Below are 22,827 nucleotides of genomic sequence, written 5' to 3' on the forward strand. Positions count from 1 at the left end.
GGGCAAGTGTGCCACCCATATGGGGCAAGACGGCCACCGAATAAACATCGCATGTAATTCTAATTGTAATAAAAATTTCTTTATTTTATATTGATATTACTAACAAAGCAGAGACTTATTGATAATTTAAAAAATATTTTGAAGTTTACCGTCATAAGAGGATGCTTTATAACAAGGGTCATTACATGCGGAACTCTCTACTAGCCAATTCGAATAACTCAAATGGTTATTTTTGTCTTCATTCAATACGATATATGAATCACCCTTTTATTACGAAGGATCTGTATAATATTACCCTAGATCAGCACCAAATAACGGTAAAATATTGATGAATATAAGTAAAACAGTTATTAAAACGCCTAAAACCATGTTATTATCGAATATTTGGAGAAAAAATCACTTTGGGAGCAAAAATGTTCGCTATTCCTCTTCTACACTTCAGAAACTACTACTGGTGCCTCATTTTGGTTCATTTATTATGATTTTGTGGATGATGTTAACATTTTTATGAATTTCACTCCAACCATTTTTGTTAACCAAATAGGTGGCACACTTGCCCCAAAAAGTATAGATTTCAACCAAAATGAATTTCGTATGTGAAAATAAATATTGTTTTCGTCCAAATGCCACAATAACTTACACTTTGGTATAGCTTCACGATGTACAGTACATTTGAAAAATCTGTTATTAATTTACCTCTCACCATGCTATTTAAAAACAACGAAATCTTATAAAAATTCACTGAAATCTTATTGTTCTTACAAAAGTCAATGTAAATACTTGAAAAATAGAGCAATTTTCGTCAAATTTTGATTATCGTTTAATGAACTATTAGGGAACATATAGTTAAGCTCAAAGAAAAAATATATTTTGTAGTTTTTATAAAAATAAGGAGTGGCAAACTTGCCCCTATGGCACACTTGCCCCAAATTCCGCTAGGGTTAATTATTTGCCTCACTCAATTTTGATGAGTCGTTGTCAGCAAAAATGTGGCTAATTCGATTGGTTTACCGATAAACTCAGACCAACACTGCCCTCTTGGTTGGCGCTTCCGAAATCATCCATCGCAATCATTGTCACTCAACCAAAGGAGCTGTCGCATTTTATTCGACTCTCAAACCTCTCAACCAACAAAGAAGAAGCAGTAAATTTTCCACATTCCATCGAATGGGGAGCCTTCAACGGCAATAATGACAAAGGGTGATGATTTCAGCAAGAAATTAATTTTACTCCTCTCTGTCGTTATCTCCGTGCGATTGAATCCGAGAAATCTAGCTTTTACTGCGGAATCATTTGATAGATATAACTGTGATGGCGCCCTGCAGCGGCGACTAGCCCAGAGGCGATCTTGTGTGTTTCCGTTGGGCTTTATTGGGTGGAAAAGTCATCATGGAACGGCTAATAGATGAAGTTTATCTTTTTTTATTTTTGCATCGCTTTCTGTTATTGAAAATTATCACAATTATCTTTCATCGGTCCGGGGTGTTGATTCGTCTCGCAGGGCGTTGATATTGGATTAAGCTTCAAACTGTTTACTGGAAAATGCAGCTTACACTGATGATTTGGTTTAATTTGTTGGATTGTTGCAGTTTTATTTATTTTATTCCTTTATTATTATTATTTCAATCATCAAATTCATTTCTTATATCTAGGTGTTATGTGTTATCATAATATGTTAAAACTAAATTAAGCTATTATCAACATTTTGTTAACGACACATTACATTTCAATTGCTGAAGCAGTTCAGCAGTGCTTATAAGGAAAAAAAAACGCTTTCCATCAACTGACTACAACTTAAATTAGATATACAACGTATTTTTCGTGGCAAAAGAAGATCGAAACGATTTTTGTCTAAAATTATTGATAATTTTATTCGACATTTATCCTTATAATTCAACATTGGATATTCTGTGTAACTCATTAGTACTATACCAGCGACGGACCTTCAGAAACATTTTCAAAATTTTATTTTGAATCCTCTGTAGAGTTTTCTTTCTAGTATTACAACAGCTAGTCCCTATTGGCACAGCATATAACATGACTGGCCTGAATATTTGTTTGAAGATCAAAAGCTAGTTCTTAAGACAAAGTTTCAATGTTGTTAATTTGTGGAAAAAGACATTTTATATATTTGTTACATTTGGCTTGAATGTTCCCAATGTGATTTTTGAAAGTTAAATTTTTATCTAGCATGATCCTTAGATACTTAAAATTATCTGACCAATTGATTGGAATTCCTCTCATCGTGATAACATGTCTACTTGAAGGTTTCAAATAAAGAGCTTTTGGTTTATGTGGGAATATTATTAGTTCAGTTTTGGAACCATTAGGAGAAATCTTCCATTTTTGCAAGTATGAATGATACGCAGGCTTAGTCTTTCAGCGGAGAGGCCTGTGTCATCCGCAAACAAAGATTGTTGACATCCCTGAGGTAACTCAGGCAAGTTAGATGTGAACATATTGTAGAATATTGGCCCCAAAATGGTGCCTTGATGAACACCAGCTCTTACAGGAAGTCTTTCAGACTTGAAGTTCTGATAACTAACCTGAAGTGTACGATTTGACAGATAACTTTGCATTATTCTAACAATGGACAATTAAAGTTTTTTATTTTACAATCAAGCTTTCATGCCAAACACTGTCGAATGCTTTTTCTGTGTCTAGAAGAGCAAGACCAGTAGAATAGTCTTCAGAATTGTTGGAACGAATCAAGTTTGATACATGTAAAAGTTGGTGAGTTGTCGAATGTCCATGGCGGAATCAAAACTGCTCATTGGGAAAAATTGAATTTTCGTTGATGTGGGCCATCATTCTGTTCAAAATAACCTTTTCAAAAAGTTTACTGATGGAGGAAAGCAAACTGACTGGACGATAGCTAGAAGCTTCTGCAGGATTTTTGTCTGGATTTAAAATTGGAACAACCTTTGCATTTTTCCATTTGTCAGAAAAATATGCTAATTGAAAACATTTATTAAATATATCAACTAAAAATGATAAGCTACTTTCTGGAAGTTTCTTGATGAGGATGTAGAAAATTCCATCATCGCCAGGAGCTTTCATATTTTTGAATTTTTCAATAATAGTTCTCACTTCTTCCAAATCAGTCTTATAGGCATTTTCGAAAACGTTCTCTTGATTGAGAATATTTTCGAAGTCCTGAGTAACTTGATTTTTAATTGGACTAGTAAGTCCTAAATTAAAATTGTGCGCACTTTCAAACTGCATAGCAAGTTTTTGAGCTTTTTCGCAATTAGTTAGTAATAATTTGTTTTCCTCTTTCAATGCCAGTATTGGCTTCTGAGGTTTTTTCAAGATTTTAGATAATTTCCAAAAGGGCTTAGCTGTTAATACATATCTTCCAGCTGGTGAGGTATTCTGTCAAGACATCTAGGCCTCGTTGGAGTTTTGCCGTGAGCGCTCTGATCACTCTTGCGCTGTAGACGATGGAGGTGTCATTTGCGAACAGAGACAGCGCGCCGCCTCCTGGGAGTGCGGGCATGTCGGAGATGAACAGGTTGAATAGCAGGGGCCCGAGGATACTGTTCTGGGGAACGCCTGCGATGATGTCTTCTTCTTCTTCTTTCTGGCGTTACGTCCCAACTGGGACATAGCCTGCTTCTCAGCTTAGTGTTCTTATGAGCACTTCCACAGTTATTAACTGAGAGTTTTCTTTGCCTATTGACCATTTTTGTATATCGTGTGGCAGGTACGATGATACTCTATGCCCTGGGAGTCGAGAAAGTTTCCAACCCGAAAACATCCTCGACTGGTGGGATTCGAACCCACGACCCTCAGCTTGGTCTTGCTGCGATGATGTCGTGCGCATCGGAAATTGCTCCGTTTAGCGAGACCCGGAATGTTCTCGCTGACAGATAGTTAAGCACTATTTTCATCAGGTAGCCAGGCATCAAAATTATCAGATAGATGATGATACTATCATCTATCTGATAGACAACTGATACTATCAGTTCAGCCAGATGATACTATCACTTCTTGGCTATCTCTGATAGTATCACTGAGAGAACGGTTTCTATCAGAGATAGAGGATAGAGAGACAGTATCCCTATCCCAAAAATGTCTCATCATGATACTATCAGTACAACATCTCTCAATTAATAATGATAGAGGTTCTATCTCTATCAATTAATAATATTATAGAATAAAAATTGTTGGACTATGGGCATAGAAAATTAAGTAAATTCCATATTTAGCGGCTACAGGAGTGTAAGAATTGTTGAAAACCCATGCAATATGGGTATTTTCGGAACGGGCGCGACGAGGCGATGACGAAAATCGATGTCCGACGCCATTTTGAAATCCAAGATGGCGTCCTCCGGATAAGTAATATCATTGAAACCCCATACAATATGGGTATTTTCGGAACGGGCGCGACGAGGGGATGCCGGAAATCGATGTCCGACGCCATTTTGAAATCCAAGATGGCGGCCTCCGGATAAGTAATATCATTGAAACCCATGCAATATGGGTATTTTCGGAACGGGCGTGACGAGACGATGACGAAAATCAATGTCCGACGCCATTTTGAAATCCAAGATGGTGGCCTCCGGATTAGTAAAACCATTGAAAAACCATGCAATATAGGTTTTTTCGGAACGGGCGTGACGAGGGGATGACGGAAATCGATGTCCGACGCCATTTTGAAATCAAGATGGCGGCCTCCGGATAAGTAATATCATTGAAAACCCATGCAATATGGGCATTTTCGGAACGGGCGCGACGAGGGGATGACGGAAATCGATGTCCGACGCTATTTCGAAATCCAAGATGGCGGCCTCCGGATTAGTAAAATCATTGAAAACCCATGCAATATGGGTATTTTCGGAACGAGCGTGACGAGGCGATGGCGAAAATCGATGTCCGATGCCATTTTGAAATCCAAGATGGCGGCCTCCGGATAAGTAAAATCATTCTATCTTCTTTTTCCGTCATCCCCTCGTCGTGCCCGTTCCGAAAATACCCATATTGCATGGGTATCTTATGACTTTACTAACCCGGTGGCCGCCATCTTGAATTTCAAAATGGCGTCGGTTATCAATTTTCGTCATCCCCTCGTCACGCCCGTTCCGAAAATACCCATATTGCATGGGTTTCCAATGATTTTACTAATCCAGAGGCCGCCATCTTGGATTTCAAAATGGCGTCGGACAACGATTTTCATCATCCCCTCGTCGTGCCCGTTCCGAGAATACCCATATTGCATAAGTTTTCAATGATTTCACTAACCCAGAGGCCGCCATCTTGGATTTCAAAATGGCACCGGACATCGATTTCCGTCATCCCCTCATCGTGCCCGTTACGAAAATACCCATGAAAACATACTTTGAGTTATTTCTATTAGCTCTTTCCCATTATGCGCAAGATTTTGGTTTTGCTTTTTGTTTCAATGAAAGTATAGATAGGGAGAGCTATGGAAATTTGCTGATAGTATCTTTTTCCCCAAAGATAGATGATAAAGATATGCTTGATCCATCAGTGATGAAAAAAATGCTGATAGTATCTCCATCCGTCTATCAATTGATGGAGATAATATAGTCTATCTTCTAACCATCATTTTTCAAAAAGTGATAGTATCCCTATCATTACCCATAGGGATAGTATCATTTGATAGTATCAAAAGATAGACGTGATAATGATAAATGATAGGGATAATTTTGAAGCTTTCAGGTAGCTGGGAAGGTTGTACTGGTGAAGCTTGAACATCAGGCCATCATGCAGCCAAGCAGAGCTATCCCAGAGGTTTTGGATAAGGACTTGTTCCATCTGAGGATGTTGGTGACACGGGACAGTTGGTGCACGGTTGATCGACCGCGTCGGAAACCAAATTGTTCCTCGAGTAGGATGTTGGCGATAAACTGCCCTATCGAAAAGCTTTGATAATGCTGAAAAAACGCTGATGGGGCGATAGCTTTTGGGAGAGGAAGGACCAGGTTTCCTGATGGGGACGACTTTAGTTGACTTCCAGGATGAGCTAAGCCGGAGACACTGGTTGAAGATCACCGCGTGGTAATCCTGGATAATCAAGTGCTCGAGTTCATTATGTTATCGAAACCTGGCGCCTTCATGTTTTTGGAGAATTTCAGATAGGTCGAGAATTCGTCAGCTATGATCTCCAACTCCTCCGAGAAGTCGTCGGGAGTCTGATGGAGGTTGTTTGCATGCTCATTAACGGCAGCTTCATGCGGATTGATGATGTGAGCTGACGAAATGTCGACCTATTTCGGCTGCCTTCTCAGCAGGCGTTACCAAGCGATCTACGGGGCCATTCTTATCTAGTGGAACCAGTAGTGGAATGGGCCTAGGCTTGGTTTTTAAGAATTTTGTGAGCTTCCTTCCGGATCAAATCTTTAGTAAGTCTATTAATTGGTACATTGTTGCTCACCTGAGTGGTTGCCGACACGTGCCGTTCTCTGGCCAGGGAGATCACCTCTTCGATTGCCTGCAGCTGCCGATTGATGTCATCAGATGTCTCGGGTCGCACCTCGTAGTCGACGTGGGTGTCGACACACTGCCGGAACTGGTCCCAGTTGACACGATGATAGTTGCGCCGTGTCGTGAGATGCCGGTTGACCGAGGACCCAACTTCAGCCACCACCGGATAGTGGTCCGAGCTGAGCTCCTGGTAGACGACCGGTTGGGAGATGCTTACCATGTTGGTGATGAACAGGTCGATGATGGCATGGGCCCCGGATCTGCTCAACCGGGTGGGAGCAAGCCTTGCTGCAGGATGACTCCGTTTCGGTTTCTTCGGGGGTTCCCCCAGGAGTCGTGCTTCGCGTTAAGGTCGCCAGCGATGATGTACCGCCCGCACCGCCGAGTTAGCTTGGTGATGTCCTACCGTAGGGCCGTTGCCGATCCGTCGTTGTGGTTTGCATGCGTTGGGTAGTATGCAGCGATGATGGTGATCGGGTCAGAAGCTTGCACTTCTACTCATACGGCCCCGAGCTGCAGGCTCGGCAGCAGGCGACAGTTGATGTTGTGGCGCAATGCGATGGCGACTCCCCCTTTTTCAGAGCCGGTCCGATCTAGCCACTCAAGGGCGATGGTTGGGAATGGAGCTCAGCTCAGGCTTGAGGTGCGTCTACGAGAAAGTCAGCGAGCTCGATGGATTTGTTCCGGACTTGTTCCCTTCGTTCCAGTTTGCAATCCTGGTGATGGCTTCACGGGCCATATTTGGAGAGGAATGCAAATACCACCGAGTTGGCGGCGTCGATCTCTTCCGACTTGGAACGACAGGCTCGCAGCCGTCGGAACAAGTGCCTGGTATATTCCAACATTTGCTCCGGTGTGTACAGGGAGCCGTCGTTGGCGGGAGGAGTGCCGGGGCATTGGGTCCAGGATTCCCCATCTAGGAGGGGGCGCTCTCTGCACCGGTGGAACAGCGGCAGCGGCCGCAAAGCGATGCTGAACGATGGAGGCCGACTGGTGGGATGCCTGCCGGTGGTTTGGTGGAAGCGGTGGCACCTGGGCGAGGAGTTGGAAAGTGCTCTTCAGTCAGTGGTGGGGGTCGCCGGCGCTGTCGTCCCTGAATCTTGGCGGATGCTTGCTGGCGAATCGCCAGGAACTCCCATTCAACCACGATGTTGAAGAGCGCTTCGTCAGGCCCGCCATGGCGATGGATCTCTTCTCCAGGTGGGCCAGATAGAGGATGTCCCGATGCCTTCCTCCTTTCACTCGCCGGATGGGGATCACGTTCATCGGCTTCAGTCCGGCCATCACCATCTCCTCGATGATTGCCTCCGGGTTGTATTCCGAAACGTGTGTATTCCGGAAGCCCTCGAATGAGCACCTTCATCGGCTTGCTACCGGGGGCATCGTGGGTGTAGAATTCTAACCCCTTTGCCTTCAGTAGCTTACCGGCCTTCTCATAGTCATTGTGGGAGTCACACATGACCTCCGTGCCGGTGTGGCACAGCTTGAGCAGCGACTTGATATTGTGGGCCGCTAGTTCGGACCGCAGTGCCGAGACGTCCTTCGACGCCATGAACAGTGGGACAACCTTCGCCTTTTGGGGGACTTGATCCACTGGCAGGGAGGCAAACTGGTTGTTTGTCAACAATCTGTTGTTGAAAGCCACTTGTTGGCGCACTTGTTTGCCCGTTGTCGGCCAGCGGGGCAGGGTTCAAGACGGAATCCACCTTCTGCTTTCAGTTGCGACCCATCGCAAATGCTTTGGGCCACGGTTGGTCTGCTGCTACTTGCTGCAGGGAGGCCCTCTCGCTAGCCACACCAAGAAGGTATGATAGCGCCGGGGAGCAGTCACGGAAACGCGAAATCGCGGAGAGAGCGGAAAGTGCACTTGCAAACAACCTAAAAAAAATCGGAAGCAATCGAAAAAAGCGTCCGAATCGCACGACAGCCCGAAACAGAATGAATACTGTGAACACACTGAAAAAGTTCTACAAGTTCTATCAACATGTTCCACATGTGAATTTTCACTAAGTGTAGAACACTTCAATCGATGATGATAAACAAGTCACTTTCGGCAATCCGAAAACATATGTGAAACACGTTAATGTACAATTGTGCCAATACTTAGCCGATGAAATTATTGGCGATTTCTTGAATATCTGATAGGGCGTCTGTACCAGTGATAGAGGCAGTAGTAACGAGTTGAGGGATAAAAAAATCGCCAAATAATAACGGAAGCTCGTTTTACGTATCTGAATACGTCATCCAAAAGCTTTTTCAATCTATTTTACGTAAAAAAAATATCTTAGAATGATAAAATCATTGAATCTCTCAAAAAATCCTTTCCACCATCATTGGAACATGTTCCAGTAATAGTGGTATTTGCTAACTTCTGTTTCATTGAATTTTATTCCCATTGATTCACTATTATAGAAACACTCCACCATTACTGGTGCAAAGGACCAGAAAGGTTAAGGTTTTAATTGTTTTCTACTATTTCTACTAATAATATACAAGATTTTTCAAACACATTCATATTATTTTAACAAAGGCCATGTGCATGAGAATGAGCATGAGCATGATTGACCGCCCGCAGTTGCTACTCCGTTATTGCAAGAACAGCTGTACTTACACAGGGAACCAACAGACATTACTCGGGATCAGTAGCATCGTCAATGCGTAAGTACTGGTGCTCTCATTATTATAACAAACAATACCGGCGCCGGCTGCGTCCGAATGCAGGTCAGTTTGAGGATGGGAGGGATATGTTGACGTGTAACTTGCTTTATAGAAGCCGAGGAGTCCTCTGCACTCCCACAAGAAAACACTGGGATTTTGGATATGGGGAAGGATTCGTTTTGGTAAACGATAAAGATATATTTTTAAATGAATTCGTGAACATATACACGAATGATCGATACCGATAGTGCGGTTACTATGTGAACCGGACACGAACTGAATTCCGTCGCTCACCCACAAAGGAGCATGCAACAGATTATACGGACCAAACACTACTCTCTTATTATTTTAACAAGGGCCATGTTAGAAAAATACACATAAAAATATAAATTGCCTATAACTTGCTTGAAATCGAATTACCACTATTCTTGGGACACACGCTACCACTGGATAAGCCACCCTACCCGCCACCCACTTCGGGTGAATGGTTTCCTAAAAGGAACATATTAATTGACGTGTCATGCGCTCACCAGAAAAGCGAGTCTTTGTCATGATAGGCAAACTAGATCTACTAGTGATGGATATTGCAATTGTAAAACACTTTGAAATCATGTGTAAAATACTTTGCTATCGAACCAAAGTCAACTCTTAACAGAAGTACAGGTTTAACGCGTTTGTTTCACCTTGCCAATCGACACGATAGATTCACCTAGCAAAATATGTGGATCGAACGTGTGGATTATTTTTAGTGCACACTGTAACTTTTTTTTTTTTTGATTTTGAACGAAAAAAACTGTTTTAGAAAATTCCGAAATCAATGACGGACCCTGCGCCCCTAAAGTTTTCCTTTTTTGTTTTGGGTTTTCGAATTATCGCTCTTGAGGTTCTGTATGTTTTCGAAATTTGTATCATAGACAACTCTAAAAGTTTAGCAATGGATTAACTGCTTGGCTCATGGCCACAGAAAAAATATTTGGTAGCCATCATAGCCATCTTCGTTACGTACAACCGGTACCAAAGATTTTTTCGAAAATAATTCCCAATTTTGAGAAATAATTCGTTTCGTCATACAAATATTTTCCGCGTTACCTTTTAGCGATTTTTAGACACTAGCGCATGTGCGTTGCTGTGCATTAACATGTCGGTGTCTTTTTCAACAGAACATACCTGAAGTGTATAGGTACATTGGTTTTTAAGTTATCATTGTTTCAATTTTACAAATTATGTTCATCACAGTCTTATTACAATGTCTAAAGTAAAGCTCAATTCAATAAAGTGCGCTTGAAAAACTTAAATAAAAGTGTTTAAGCAATGTTGGTTCAGAGGATTGGCAGCTGTTCAGGTGAGCTTCCAAGAATCCATTCGTTTCTACGGTTCACGATGCCTCTTCATCTGACGTAGAACAAAATGACAGCTGTCAATTTAAATGTCATCAGAAATTCGTTTGCACATACCGCAATTAACCTCCCAAAATCTAGTACTTCCTTGCTCCGCTCGAAATGAGTTACTAATATCCCTGCGTTGCAAGCACTCTCGAGCAGTTTATTCGCTTTCGCACCCCCTCTGATCACGAACCGCAAAAACGACACTCTGGTCGTTAGAGCGCAAACTCCGCAAGGACGCTACTACCGTCTTCTGCCTTTGAATTCGTTCATGAGAACTTCTTTCACCTTTCTCTGGCTACTTCTGGTGAAAGCATAGTACGGCACTCACATACCAGCTCATCGTGTCGTTACTACAACTACAAATGTGCGGGCGATTCAGCAGTTAGCAAGTGCACTCACAACCGTTTACTACACGGTCCCAGTCCCAGTGTTGCTTCCAAATCCTTTCCGAGAATGGTCTACGTGCGTGTATTTGGGTGGTTGAATTACTGTCGTTGGGTGGGTGGCAAAACACGAAACACGTTCACCAAGGACATCCAGTGAGATTGTGCGGGGAAAACTAAAGTAGTCGAAAGAAACGGTAGATTGGGCGAACTACTCTACCTTGGATTTCAGTACCTTATCGATAGACATTAGACAGCCAACAGCTGCCAGCCTATCGGTATTGACGACCGTTAAGGAAAGGGCTTTAATAATTACAAACGATATAATGAATTACCCAGAAGGATTCGGCTTCCCACCGGTAGTTGGGGTGATGTTTTCCTCGTTGTGGGTTAGGAGGGAACCGCTTGGCTGGTGGTTAGTGTTTTAGGAAATCCGTTTTTCCTGTGAACTACTTCCGAGTGGGTATAATTAACTAACAACGACGACTAAAATTTGTATTACATAATACTTAACACAAGAACCTCATCATTACATTAGGTCGTGACAGTGTTTTTTTATACGAGAAGACTTCTCAAACTCAGAGAAGTTTTCAGTGGAATTTTACCACCTTTATTAATTTATATCAGACTCAATGTTTCGTGATTCAGTTCAGTAGATATTCCCAGCCAAGTAACGTACGCACAAAAGTTTTGAAAGGCATCAACGTATCTTAAAAAAATCAAAGTATTTTCAAAAACAATATAAACTGAAATAATTCATTAACCTCTCAGGACACTTCAAATGGTTTTCATTCAAGTGAATGAGTAGAAAATTCTTCTTAAGCCTTTTTCTAAGCTAACTATTCCTCCTCAGTTATTACCAAGCTTTCTTTGCCAAATTTGCCATTTTCGCATGCATATATCTTGTGGCAGGTACGATGACACTTTATGCCCAAAAAAATCAAGGTAATTTATCAATCCCATATTAAGCTAAATAATAGCAAACAAACTCGTGAATATCTCGTCGGATTGAATTTCTCTCTTCAGCAAATTTCTTTAATATGGTTTGAAGAATGAGTTTTTACAATGTGATAATAAGTTTGTACTTACATTACAGTACAAGCGTGGAACATATCACAAAATTTCTTCATAGTAATTTCCATATAAACCTACATTGTCTTTGGGCCACCTTTGAATCACCACCTAGAAGGCTGAAAATTTCACAGAACGCTATTTTTATAGTAAGGATGACAAGAACCATATGGGAGATTGGATTCTCAAATAGTTTTGAATTTTGAACCACCCCAATATACATAAACACATATATACGCTAATACAAACATATGTGAAAGTCTCTCGAAATTAAACAAAATAAAATTACTCTAAACACCCCGACCGATGTTTTTGGTTTTTGCAGCAAATGAACGCAAGAGACATAGACTTTATTGTGGCGAAGTTTCAGACTAACCTATTTTTTTTTGTAATAAAGTTGTTCTACGAAACACACCGTGGGCTGATACAGTCAAATTTTGCCTTTTCAACAGTCAATATCTCAAAAACAAGACGTGCTATGATATTTTTGAATACGGCAATGGATTCAGCAACCGTCAATTAAGTGAATAGCGAATTCTGATGTTTGAGACAAACACGTGTTCTGCAGTGTAATCAATAATGCAACACAATATTTAATCATTTTCTCATGTCTCTTTCATACAGTTCAGAAAGAAAACTAGTAAATATGGGAAGCTGCTCTCTAACATACTATGCTTCAAAGTGTCAAATTTGCATTCGATTGTTTTGTAATGATAGGCTTACAAACGTGACAAACTGATCACTGAATATCGCTTAACAATAGATATATTCTCCATAGCACCTTTACCCCAAGGATATTTTTGGCGAACCATTTGAACAATGTTACATTTAAGTTGAATGCTAGTCTAGTTAGAAATTGAATCAAGTTGATGATAGCTTCTAATTGCTGTAATTCTAGTTTATCTGAGATTAAAACAGTATCAACACAGGTTAAAAAAAAGTTTACATTCATTAGCTTTTAGGAAACTTATTCGCCTTACGCCTATGTAAATTTTTCCAAGCCATTCACAAACTATTTGAGATGATTATAGAACATAGCCATGCGTCAAATTTTCAAGAGTACAAGTCTGGAAAACCAACCAACGCTCCGCGTTGTAAATTTATGCTATTGGTCACCACCAGCAAGCAAGTAATTTGATCGATTTTCAACGCGAACTGTTGTAAGATTCTCCAGACTTGGGCATGGAAAATTCAAAGTTTGGCTTCGTAAATCACATTCATGCAACTGTGCAAAAGGGTATGACACTGCACATTTTGAGCATACGAAATTAATCCGGTGGTAGGTCATTTGGCATAAAGTCGTTTGGCATAAAGCCGTTTGGCATAAAGTCGTTTGGCATAATGGTCGTTTGGCATAATGGCCGTTTGGCATAATGAGTCTGAAACCAAGAATTTCTTAAAATGACATTTGTGATTACGTTTCTATTGGATCTTTTCGATGACATCAGGCTTGTTGTGGAGTCAATTGATACAAAATGCCAAACGGTCATTATGCCAAACGACCATTATGCCAAACGACTTTATGCCAAACGACCTTATGCCAAACGACTTTATACCAAACAGGTTACAATCAGTTAATCCAGCATGAAGCCACGTCAGTTATTGTCCACTGCTCCTCATTTACCTAAAAAAAAGGAAATCACTTGAAAATGAGATTTTTTTGGTAAAAAAGGCTGAAAAAGGTTTAAAAGTCTTACATTACCTCCCCCGACAACTAAAATGTACGTATAACGAAATAACTTGGAGGCTTTGCATGTGCAAAATTTCACTTATAAGATTTCGCGAAAAGGTTTTCTACGTACAAAAGTGGAGGCGATATACGTGCATATATTCTTCTTCTTCTTCTTCTTCTTGGCATTAACGTCCCCACTGAGACAGAGCCTGCTTCTAGTGTTCTTATGAGCACTTCCACAGTTATTAACTGAGAACTTTCTTTGCCAAAGTTGCCATTTTCGCATTCGTATATCGCGTGACAGGTACGATTATACTCTATGCCCAGGGAAGTCAAGGAAATTTCCAATACGAAAAGATCCTGTACCGACCGGGAATTGAACCCAGACACCTTCAGCATGGCTTTGCTTTGTAGCCGTGGACTCTAACTACTCGGCTAAGGAAGGCCCCTTCGCTTACAATTCTGTCAGCATTGTAGTCCTGTTCAAAAGCCTCGTCCATATCCATGAACCTCGGGCAGTCGAAGACAACGTGTTTTGGCGCTTCCTCTCTCTAACTACACACGGAACAGAACTGTGACAGCGCGTGGCCGAACAGATGCAAAAACAGTTTGAAGCAATCGTGACCTGACAGAAACTGTGCCAGGTGATAGTTAACTTCGCCATGCTCCCTGTTTACCCAGATTGACACTTTCGGGATAAGTATGTGGGTCCACCCACCTTTCTCAGAGGTATCCCATTCTTGTTGCCACTTGATCAGCGAGCCGATCCTCGTCAATCTAGTGTCTCTACGCTGATCACACTGGATGTCTTCTCCCAGGGTGATGCAAATCGGAATCATCGCGGTGATCACATATACTGCCTCCGACGATAATGTTCTGTATGCGCTTGCTACTCTCATGGCCATGAGCCGGAACGTGCTGTTGGGCTTGTCCCGATTGCGCTTGGTTTGCAGTGTTGCACCCCAGACCGGAACTCCGTATCTCAATATCGAAAATGATACGCTAGCCAAAAGACGCCTCCTACTGCTTCTCGAAGCACAAGCGTTCGGCATGATCCTTGTAAGTGTGTTGGTCGCCTTTGCCGTCTTCTCACATGCATAGTCGACGTGGCTGATGAAGTTTAGCCGACCGTCTATCATCACGCCCAGGTTTCTGAGCGACCGCTGAGATGCTATGACATGTCCCTAAGCTGTAACCTCAGCGTGTTGAATTGCTTTGCGATTGCTGACTAGTAGCACCTCCGTTTTGCGATGGACTATCTTCAGCTTGACTCTATTCATCCAGTTCTTGACCGTGCCCATTGCCTCCGTGGCTAGAACTTTCACTTCCTCCAGCGTTTCGTCCTAATATTACTATTAGGACGACGTAATCAGCGAACCCGGCGATCTCGACGCCCATGGGTAACTCCGTCGTACATTCCATTTCACATCGTCGGACTCAGCATGGACCCTTGCATATAGGCCTGAATGATGATGGATCACCATATGCTTTTCCTCGTCTCTTTGCTTTCTTCGTCCCGTCCTTTTCCTTCTCTACCTTCTCTTTCTGTTTCTTTTTTATTTTTGGCATTGACGACGGTTTGCCATCCGCAATCGTTCCCGTCCTTTTCCGGCACACCTTTTTCTTGCTCGTTGCACTACTTTTTGGGACTTTCTCTGGTGACTCTCTGTCTCGCTTCTTCGTAGATTTGTCACCTCGTACCTTCGGGGTCCTAAGCTTGTCAGCCGCTGCTTACTTCGTAACTTTTTTTTTTAGTGCCTTTTTCGGCGGCTTTGCTATTATCCTAAGCGCTTTCTGTTCGTTCAAGGCAGCGTGTTGACAGAGGATTTGATGCTCTTGATCGCGGTCCTTGACGAATTGGATGAGTTCATCGACCTTATTCTTCACCTCCGTCAACCTCGGAGTTCTGTCTGATCTTTCGACCTTGACGCTTGCTCCTACGGGGGCCAGCGACGAGGGCAGGACCAAACATGTCGCGCGTCGGTCTAGTAAGTGAAAAAGTGGCGTGATCGGTTAGGCGGCATCCACAAATTACGTAACGCTCTAGGGGGAGGGGGGTGTAGGCTCAAGCGTTACGGTTCATACAAAAATTTAAAAGTTTTCATACAAAAAGCGTTACGGAGGGGGGGGGGAGGGTGTCAAAAATTTCCAATTTTAGCGTTACGTAATAAATGGATGCTGCCTTAGTTCTTTTTGATCCTTTGACCTTGACGATTGCTGCTGGGCAGTGCGTCAAGAAAGCCAAGTTTTTTTTTTCCTTTTCGGGTCGCGGGCCTATTTTTTTCTGAGTGCTTTTATATAGCCGAGCAAACGAGTGAGGCTGAGAGTGGATTGTGGCTGCACAGTGAAGGATAAAGGATCAATTGGTGAGCTCGTTTCAGAACAGAACACCCCTTTTTACTTTTATTTTTGTAATTAAAAAAAAACTTTGAATGGTTCGACACTACAAGTGTAGACTTGCGAAAGTTTCACTTTATTCAACAAACTTTGGATGGTTCGCCACTGTAAGTGTCGGCATAAGAATAAGAGTGTTCTATGATGTTCCAACCAATCGAGTTTTTTGTTTCTTTTCAAATAAGTAATATATAATAACACATGCTTTCGTCCTGACAGCTGAAGGAATGTTACATTTAGGTATTTTTTCAACAAACTTTGAATGGTTCGTCACATCAAGTGTCGGCATTTTCCACTACATAGAAATTGTTCATATCAAATGAAAATATTATATTTACAAATAAGCATGTATATATCTCACAAATCATTATTTATCATGGTCTAATCGCTTATCAAAGTGAATCCTGTGACCCAACGATCCTTCCCATTAACAAACATCCCTCCCAGTAATCTTTGTGGAGATGCAGAGGCAAACACGGTCTCCAAATAGCAAAGGTTACACACTAACATTCCTTCCCCCAATCCCACCTGACTGCAAGGACGTGGCCGGCGCCGTTATTGACCCTGTATAAATAGAGGCACTGAATTATGCACATTGAAGAAGATTATGGCCAATCCCAGCCAAACTTCTAGTTGATTCTTTGTGCATTTTCACTGACTTCGGTCAATCACGGAATAGCAACCATTGATATGTGTAGTCAGTCTAAGCTAAGCTAAGCTTATTCTTCACCTCCGTCAACCTCGAGTTTCCAGGTTGTTGCCCTCCTTGAGCAGCGTTGTTGCTCGATTTCGGTGTGCACACTGGATTCTGAATCCCTAATCCTCCTTGTTGTCCTAATGTCTCACATTGCTTAGAGCTACTGCTATGCGTCGGTAGATTCTCCGTTGTATGCACCAGAGATCGTGGTACCTTACCGCTTTTGTTGAACGTGCTCGCGTCCTCGACTCCTGCTGTGTTGAATTCAATTGTATCGGCATTGTTTTGGAAATTCTCCATTTTAGTGGGTCCCCCCTCTAAGCCGCTATCCTCACCCGTTGTAAGTAGTCGCCTTCGTGATCCTATGGTGATGTATTCAAGCCATGCTAGGGTTGACCCGGCCCCTTATGGGGTGCCAAGTTCAGAGCCAGATCGGCGCTAGTCAGGAAAGGCTCAACTGACCCTACTTCCACCAGCTAAGGTGGCGGGTTTAGAACGTACTTGGAAGTCTGCCAAGGTTTTAACGGGACGGGGGTAACCGTACCATTAACCCACCCTAACCCTAACCACAGTTTGTTGCAACTCAAGAATAACATTATCTCTTGTAACTAATCATAGTTGTCAATTATTGAAAATATGACTGACAATTGCACTGTATAGCAACGCAAAAAGCGCGAGAGGCGGAGTATGTTTGCAACATATTTAATACTTGTTTTAATTATGAATCGTGGTTTACGGCCAACCAGCCGAGTGGAAGTTTAACAACTACCGAAAAGCTAAACATTACATATAATTTGCAATTGGATTAGATGGACAAATTGATGTGAAGATTTGCGAAAAAGTTACACGTCTTCTCAGTGAGAATCGAACTCACGACTCCCCGATCTCTAGTTGGGGCGCGTTAACCACTACGCCATGAGAGGACTCATGAACGCAGAAGTTAACCTGAATTCGATTTCAGCTCAATAAACACGTGGTCCTCTTTCGCAAAGTGCACCACCTTTTTCGCAAATCTTCACATCAATTTGTCCATCTAATCCAATTGCAAATTATATGTAATGTTTAGCTTTTCGGTAGTTGTTAAACTTCCACTCGGCTGGTTGGCCGTAAACCACGATTCATAATTAAAACAAGTATTTATCGAGCAACGGACTCATGTTCCGTAACCGGTCGTTTGAGAACGTCGCGACCCATTGGAAGCCCACACAATAGAAACCTCAGCCAGCGCAGTTGCTGGCTAGTGTAGTGTGCTATTCCTATATCTAAAAAACAATGCGCTCTCGGGCTAGGCATTGGATATATACAGAAAGCGTTGTGTTTGGATGGGCATCTAATTCTTCCGAAAGAGGTGCACTTTGCGAAAGAGGACCACGTGATTATTGAGCTGAAATCGAATTCAGGTTAACTTCTGCGTTCATGAGTCCTCTCATGGCGTAGTGGTTAACGCGCCCCAACTAGAGATCGGGGAGTCGTGAGTTCGATTCTCACTGAGAAGACGTGTAACTTTTTCGCAAATCTTCACATCAATTTGTCCATCTAATCCAATTGCAAATTATATGTAATGTTTAGCTTTTCGGTAGTTGTTAAACATATTTAAGTTTTATCGAAATTGCTTATTTGTTGCAAAATACTTAAAAGAAAAAAAATAAAAACAAAAATATGAACGAGAAGCGAACCTTCGACCATAAGATTAGCAATCTTATCCTTTACTCACTACTCCACCAGCTCTTCGAACAATTGCATCGCCAATGCACTATAAAAGCGACCACATGGCCCATCAATCAAAGCTTGTTGCTGATAACTTGACTGCACCCTTCGGAAATTAGGCCACGCCTGAAATAATCTAAACTTTTCGCAAAAACATTCGCGCAACACATGAGAAACACATTTTAAATTCAAACAAACAAACTGTGGCTAGACCATGTATTCTTTGTGATATGGAACGTAAAGTGCAACTCAACCATATTGCAACTGGATTGAAATAAACAAACTTCTAGCTGTCATACACGAAGTTTAGTGCAACTTTCTCGCAACTGGGATGAATCTTCTGGAGTTGTTGGTATGGGAACGAAAATTGAATGCAAGTTGCGGATGATTTAATTGAAAGTAATTTGAAACATAACATTAAAACTGGCATTTTTGGAGAAGTTCCAAGAGTTTGTTTGAAAAGTTGCTGAAAACATCTTGATAAATTTGACTTTATTGCTATTTGAAAGGGACATTTGCAGCAAGTCTTGTCGTTTCAAAAATGTAGAACGTCAAACAAGGAGTGAATTGCATGTTCATTGGAACGGCAATGAAACTTTATGAGCTTAGAAATTGATATGCAAGCGAACTAGAACCGGGTAAGCTACAGATGCTTTTATTGATACGCGCTTGAAACCATTTTTGAAAAGCATTTCTTTGGAAGATGTTTCGCGTGCTACTTGGGACTCGCTTTTTAGGGAGGTGTCATCCATCCTTACTAAGGGTGTAAAATTCTTCCCTTGGGTTGACTGAAAGCCGGATCCAGGGCCCAGTCAAGCCAACTTGTGGTTCCATTAGCGCTAGGGAACAAGTCCCTAGCTCCCACCGCATGGTAACCCATAGAACAAATCTTGCACTTGTCGTTGCTCCTGGGTGGCTCTGCATATTCAATGCCGAAAACCCAAGCCATGCTTCATCCGATGGAAGCTGTCGTAGTTAATGTGACCAAGTCTTTTGTGGCACAGAGTTGCAGTTTCATTGGTTCTATCCCGTTAGACCGAATGACCAAAAGTTCCAATCGTATGGATAACTAACAAGGATAGGTCATAATAATTGGCATTATTTATAAGCCAACAATATCCGCTGTGAAATATAACAAGAAAAAACATCCTTTGACTAAAAGAAGGAACACCACTGATGATGATGATGTTAGCCATTTAAAATAGTAGTAAATGGCCTAACGACCCTTTCGGCCCAACGGCATTCGGGCTAATGGTCTACGGTCTTACGATCTAACGACCTGCTCCCCTTCAGTTGGCAGTAGGAATTAGATAGAAAAAACATTCTACTTCAATATAAGGCAATCTGACGTTTAATCGCCCTTCTCTTTTTCGCAACCGAGCGTAAATGGATTGTTTTCACACGGAAACCATTTCCGTATGAAAACAAAAAAAAAGATTTGATTTAATCTTTTGCTGGAAAGAGAAGGCTGAGAGAGCCTTATATAGAAATAGAATTCACATAGCCTACTATGAGAGCAAATTGTCGCATTACTTCCGAAAGATACATGAAACATGACTGCGTACGTCATTGATAAGCAATTTTTCAATTTCAAAGCTCTAGATGCCGTGAAATGAAAAATGCCGGAATTTAGACATTTTCGTACAATTCCTTGGTAATCCGGATTCAAAATGATGTAAAGTAATATTGTCCAGAAGAGGGTAAAAAATAATACTACAGTTGAATTTTTATGATTAGGAATGATGTTGAGGATCTCAAAGAATAAAAGCTATAAAGAAACTTTGAAAGTATTAACTGAGAGCCAAAGATGCCATTTTCGCGTTCGTATATCGTGTGGCAGGTACGATGATACTCTATGCCCAGGAAAGTCAAGGAAATTTCCATTACGAGAAGATCCTGAACCGACCGGGAATCAAACTCAGTCACCTTCAGCATGGCTTGGCTCTGAAGCTGCGGACTCTAACCACTCGGCTAAGGAAAGCCCCTAATACCTCTATGCTTCACCAAAAAAAGAAAAAACTAATATACCGGAAAAGCCTAAGGCGGCATCCACAAATTACGTAACGCTCTAGGGGGAGGAAGGGGGGGGGTAGGCTCAAGCGTTACGGTCCATACAAAAATTTGAAATTTTTCATACAAAAAGCGTTACGGAGGGGGGGGAGTGGGTCAAAAATTTCAAATTTTAGCGTTACGTAATAAATGGATGCTGCCTAATCGGTGCGTATTGGCACATTCTCCCCTATTGATCGCTAAATAATCTCACCCCTTTCTCCATGCAAAACTCGGTTTTGACTCCTTTCCGAATTCCATTCAAAGAATAATAACCAAATTTTCCTGGGTAGTGGTGCAATTGCGTGTTGCTGTATAAGTGAGTTACTCAATATCAGCTCCAAACCAGAGAAAGAACTCGTGAGGTACCAGATTGGGAGGGAACACCCCCCTCTAATTGAGTGTCCTTCTTCCCCAATGCTTCCTGCCACCCCTCGCACAAATAAGTAGCCCCAGTTCGTGGCTGTTGTATACGATTCGATTGACTGGCAGAACCCCGAACTCCAGAAGCCTGGTCTAGAACTCTAGAACCCGTGCTGGCTCTCGCAGTCGCGCGTGAATCTCCTTTTCGGTCTCTTCGGGCGCGAGTAACGTTGGCTGCTAACTGGTTCTGCTTCTGCAGGACAACCGACCTCCCCACCGGAAACTGGAGTGGAGGTCCTTTTTTTCCCTTCTGCAGCTTGAAGGAAAGAAGCGCCATATTTGTGGCCTGTGCCAGAAGACTCCGTTTCGGGAAGGAACCGGGAATACGAATACGGGATATCCAACGCAAACAGGATTACTCACATCTCAGGAGTTTGTAGTGTAGTGAAAATTGTTGCTGCAAAGTTCCTGGGCCGTTTTGGGAGAAGTGGCTTGGCAGCTAGAAGTGGAAACGGAAGAATTTATTAGTCAGAGTGCCAAATTGGAATGAAGGGGGTTTACAAGTGGTTCGAAAAGTTGTGATATCATTGCCAGTGTGAAATCATTCTCAATCGATGCGTGTGCAAGTTGGAGCGCCATGAATGTCCTTCAGTGAATTGTAAATTGTGATAAAATCGATTGCATATCAAATGTAGGCCACAGTTAGTGATAATCGTCATCGTTTTACTTCTTTCGGATATCGGTGTAGCAGCTAGTGCATTCGTCGGAGAAGTTCAGTGTCAATCACTCGCAATAATTTGCTCAAATGATGTGTGACAGCGAAAATACAGGGTGCTTTTTTATCAGAAGTAGTAAGGTGAGCTGATTTTTTCATTAACTTCAATCGAAACGAGCGTTCCTAAATGAAGGAAAAGATTTTCCAGCAGAAAATTTTCCTCACGCCAGAACAGCGATGATGATTCCCCATTCGCAGAAGAAAAATCATTAAAATGGTCCACCCTCGCGCCCACTCACATGTGCTTTGTTTCCTATTCTGCCCCCGGCTCTCCTCTCATCGTTCTGGTTCCTGGGTTGTTCTCACTAGAAGTGGTCGATTTTGCAGAAAGCTGTTGAAATTTGAGCTATTGAACTTGTACATGAAACTGAAAAATTTCAAATATGTCAAATTTATTTTTTTTGAGTTTTCTCAAATAAAATAGATTGGCATACCTATTCATTTTTTTCTTATATTTTAAATTAGTTTCATGTCAAACATTACATTCATTACTCTATGTTAGGCATCTAAATTAAGCTATTATTAACATTTCGGCAACATCATATTACATTTCATTTGCCGTAACAGTTCACATTTTTTCAGCGGAATTGAAATCACCTGCTTATAATAGAAAAAGATTTTTGATTGATCTACTCTAACCTGTATAGGCCTGAAGACTGTTTTTTGGAAATTAATTCATTGCAAACAGGCTTCAAACCATTTTTTTTGAAAATTATCAATTATGTTGGAAGTTATCTTCACTACTAAAACCACACAAAAAAATTTCAACGCTACCAGGAAACGTATTATTTGGAAAAAAAATGTTCTGCAAAACTCAAACAAATTTTCTCCATCTTTAACTAGCAGCTTATGTTTTTCGCCACAAAAAAATATTTAAATCGGTATTCCTTTTCGTTTTTCGATATTTTTACACCATTATCAATTATCGACATAGGACAAATATAAGAGATTTTTTGAGAACTTGTGAAAAACCGATGCAAAATTATTAATAAGCAAAAAAGTTTTCGCGTTTTGGATATTTCTTGGTGACAAAAAAAAAACTGCTGTTAGAGGGGATGTGAACCAAGTAGGCACGATAATGCGGGCTAACAACAGAATTATGGACTAATGCATGCGTTCACTTTTTGACGTTTGAGCGGTGCCGTGTTATTCATGTAGCCATAGTAACCAGTGAATTCGACACCGCTCAAACGTCAAATTAATGAACACGTACATCGGTCCAT

General features: G+C 41.6%; 1 protein-coding gene across 3 annotated transcripts in view; it reads left to right on the forward strand.

Annotated features, from left to right (window-relative positions):
• The window catches only part of LOC5574617 (rho GTPase-activating protein 100F), a 294,042-nt gene that overhangs the window by 99,057 nt on the left and 172,158 nt on the right, over positions 1-22,827 (forward strand). Inside the window, exon 1 of one of the 3 annotated variants that reach the window (XM_021857663.1) lies at positions 20,938-21,685. The exons of the other annotated variants lie outside the window; for them this stretch is intronic. Coding sequence (XP_021713355.1) covers positions 21,635-21,685 — 51 coding nt within the window. The 5' untranslated portion in view covers positions 20,938-21,634. Of the gene's footprint in view, positions 1-20,937; positions 21,686-22,827 lie in introns of those variants that run through there. 3 annotated transcript variants of the gene reach the window in all.

The sequence above is a fragment of the Aedes aegypti genome, chromosome 1 (genome assembly GCF_002204515.2).
Source record: "Aedes aegypti strain LVP_AGWG chromosome 1, AaegL5.0 Primary Assembly, whole genome shotgun sequence".
In the NCBI taxonomy this organism is placed as follows: domain Eukaryota; kingdom Metazoa; phylum Arthropoda; class Insecta; order Diptera; family Culicidae; genus Aedes; species Aedes aegypti.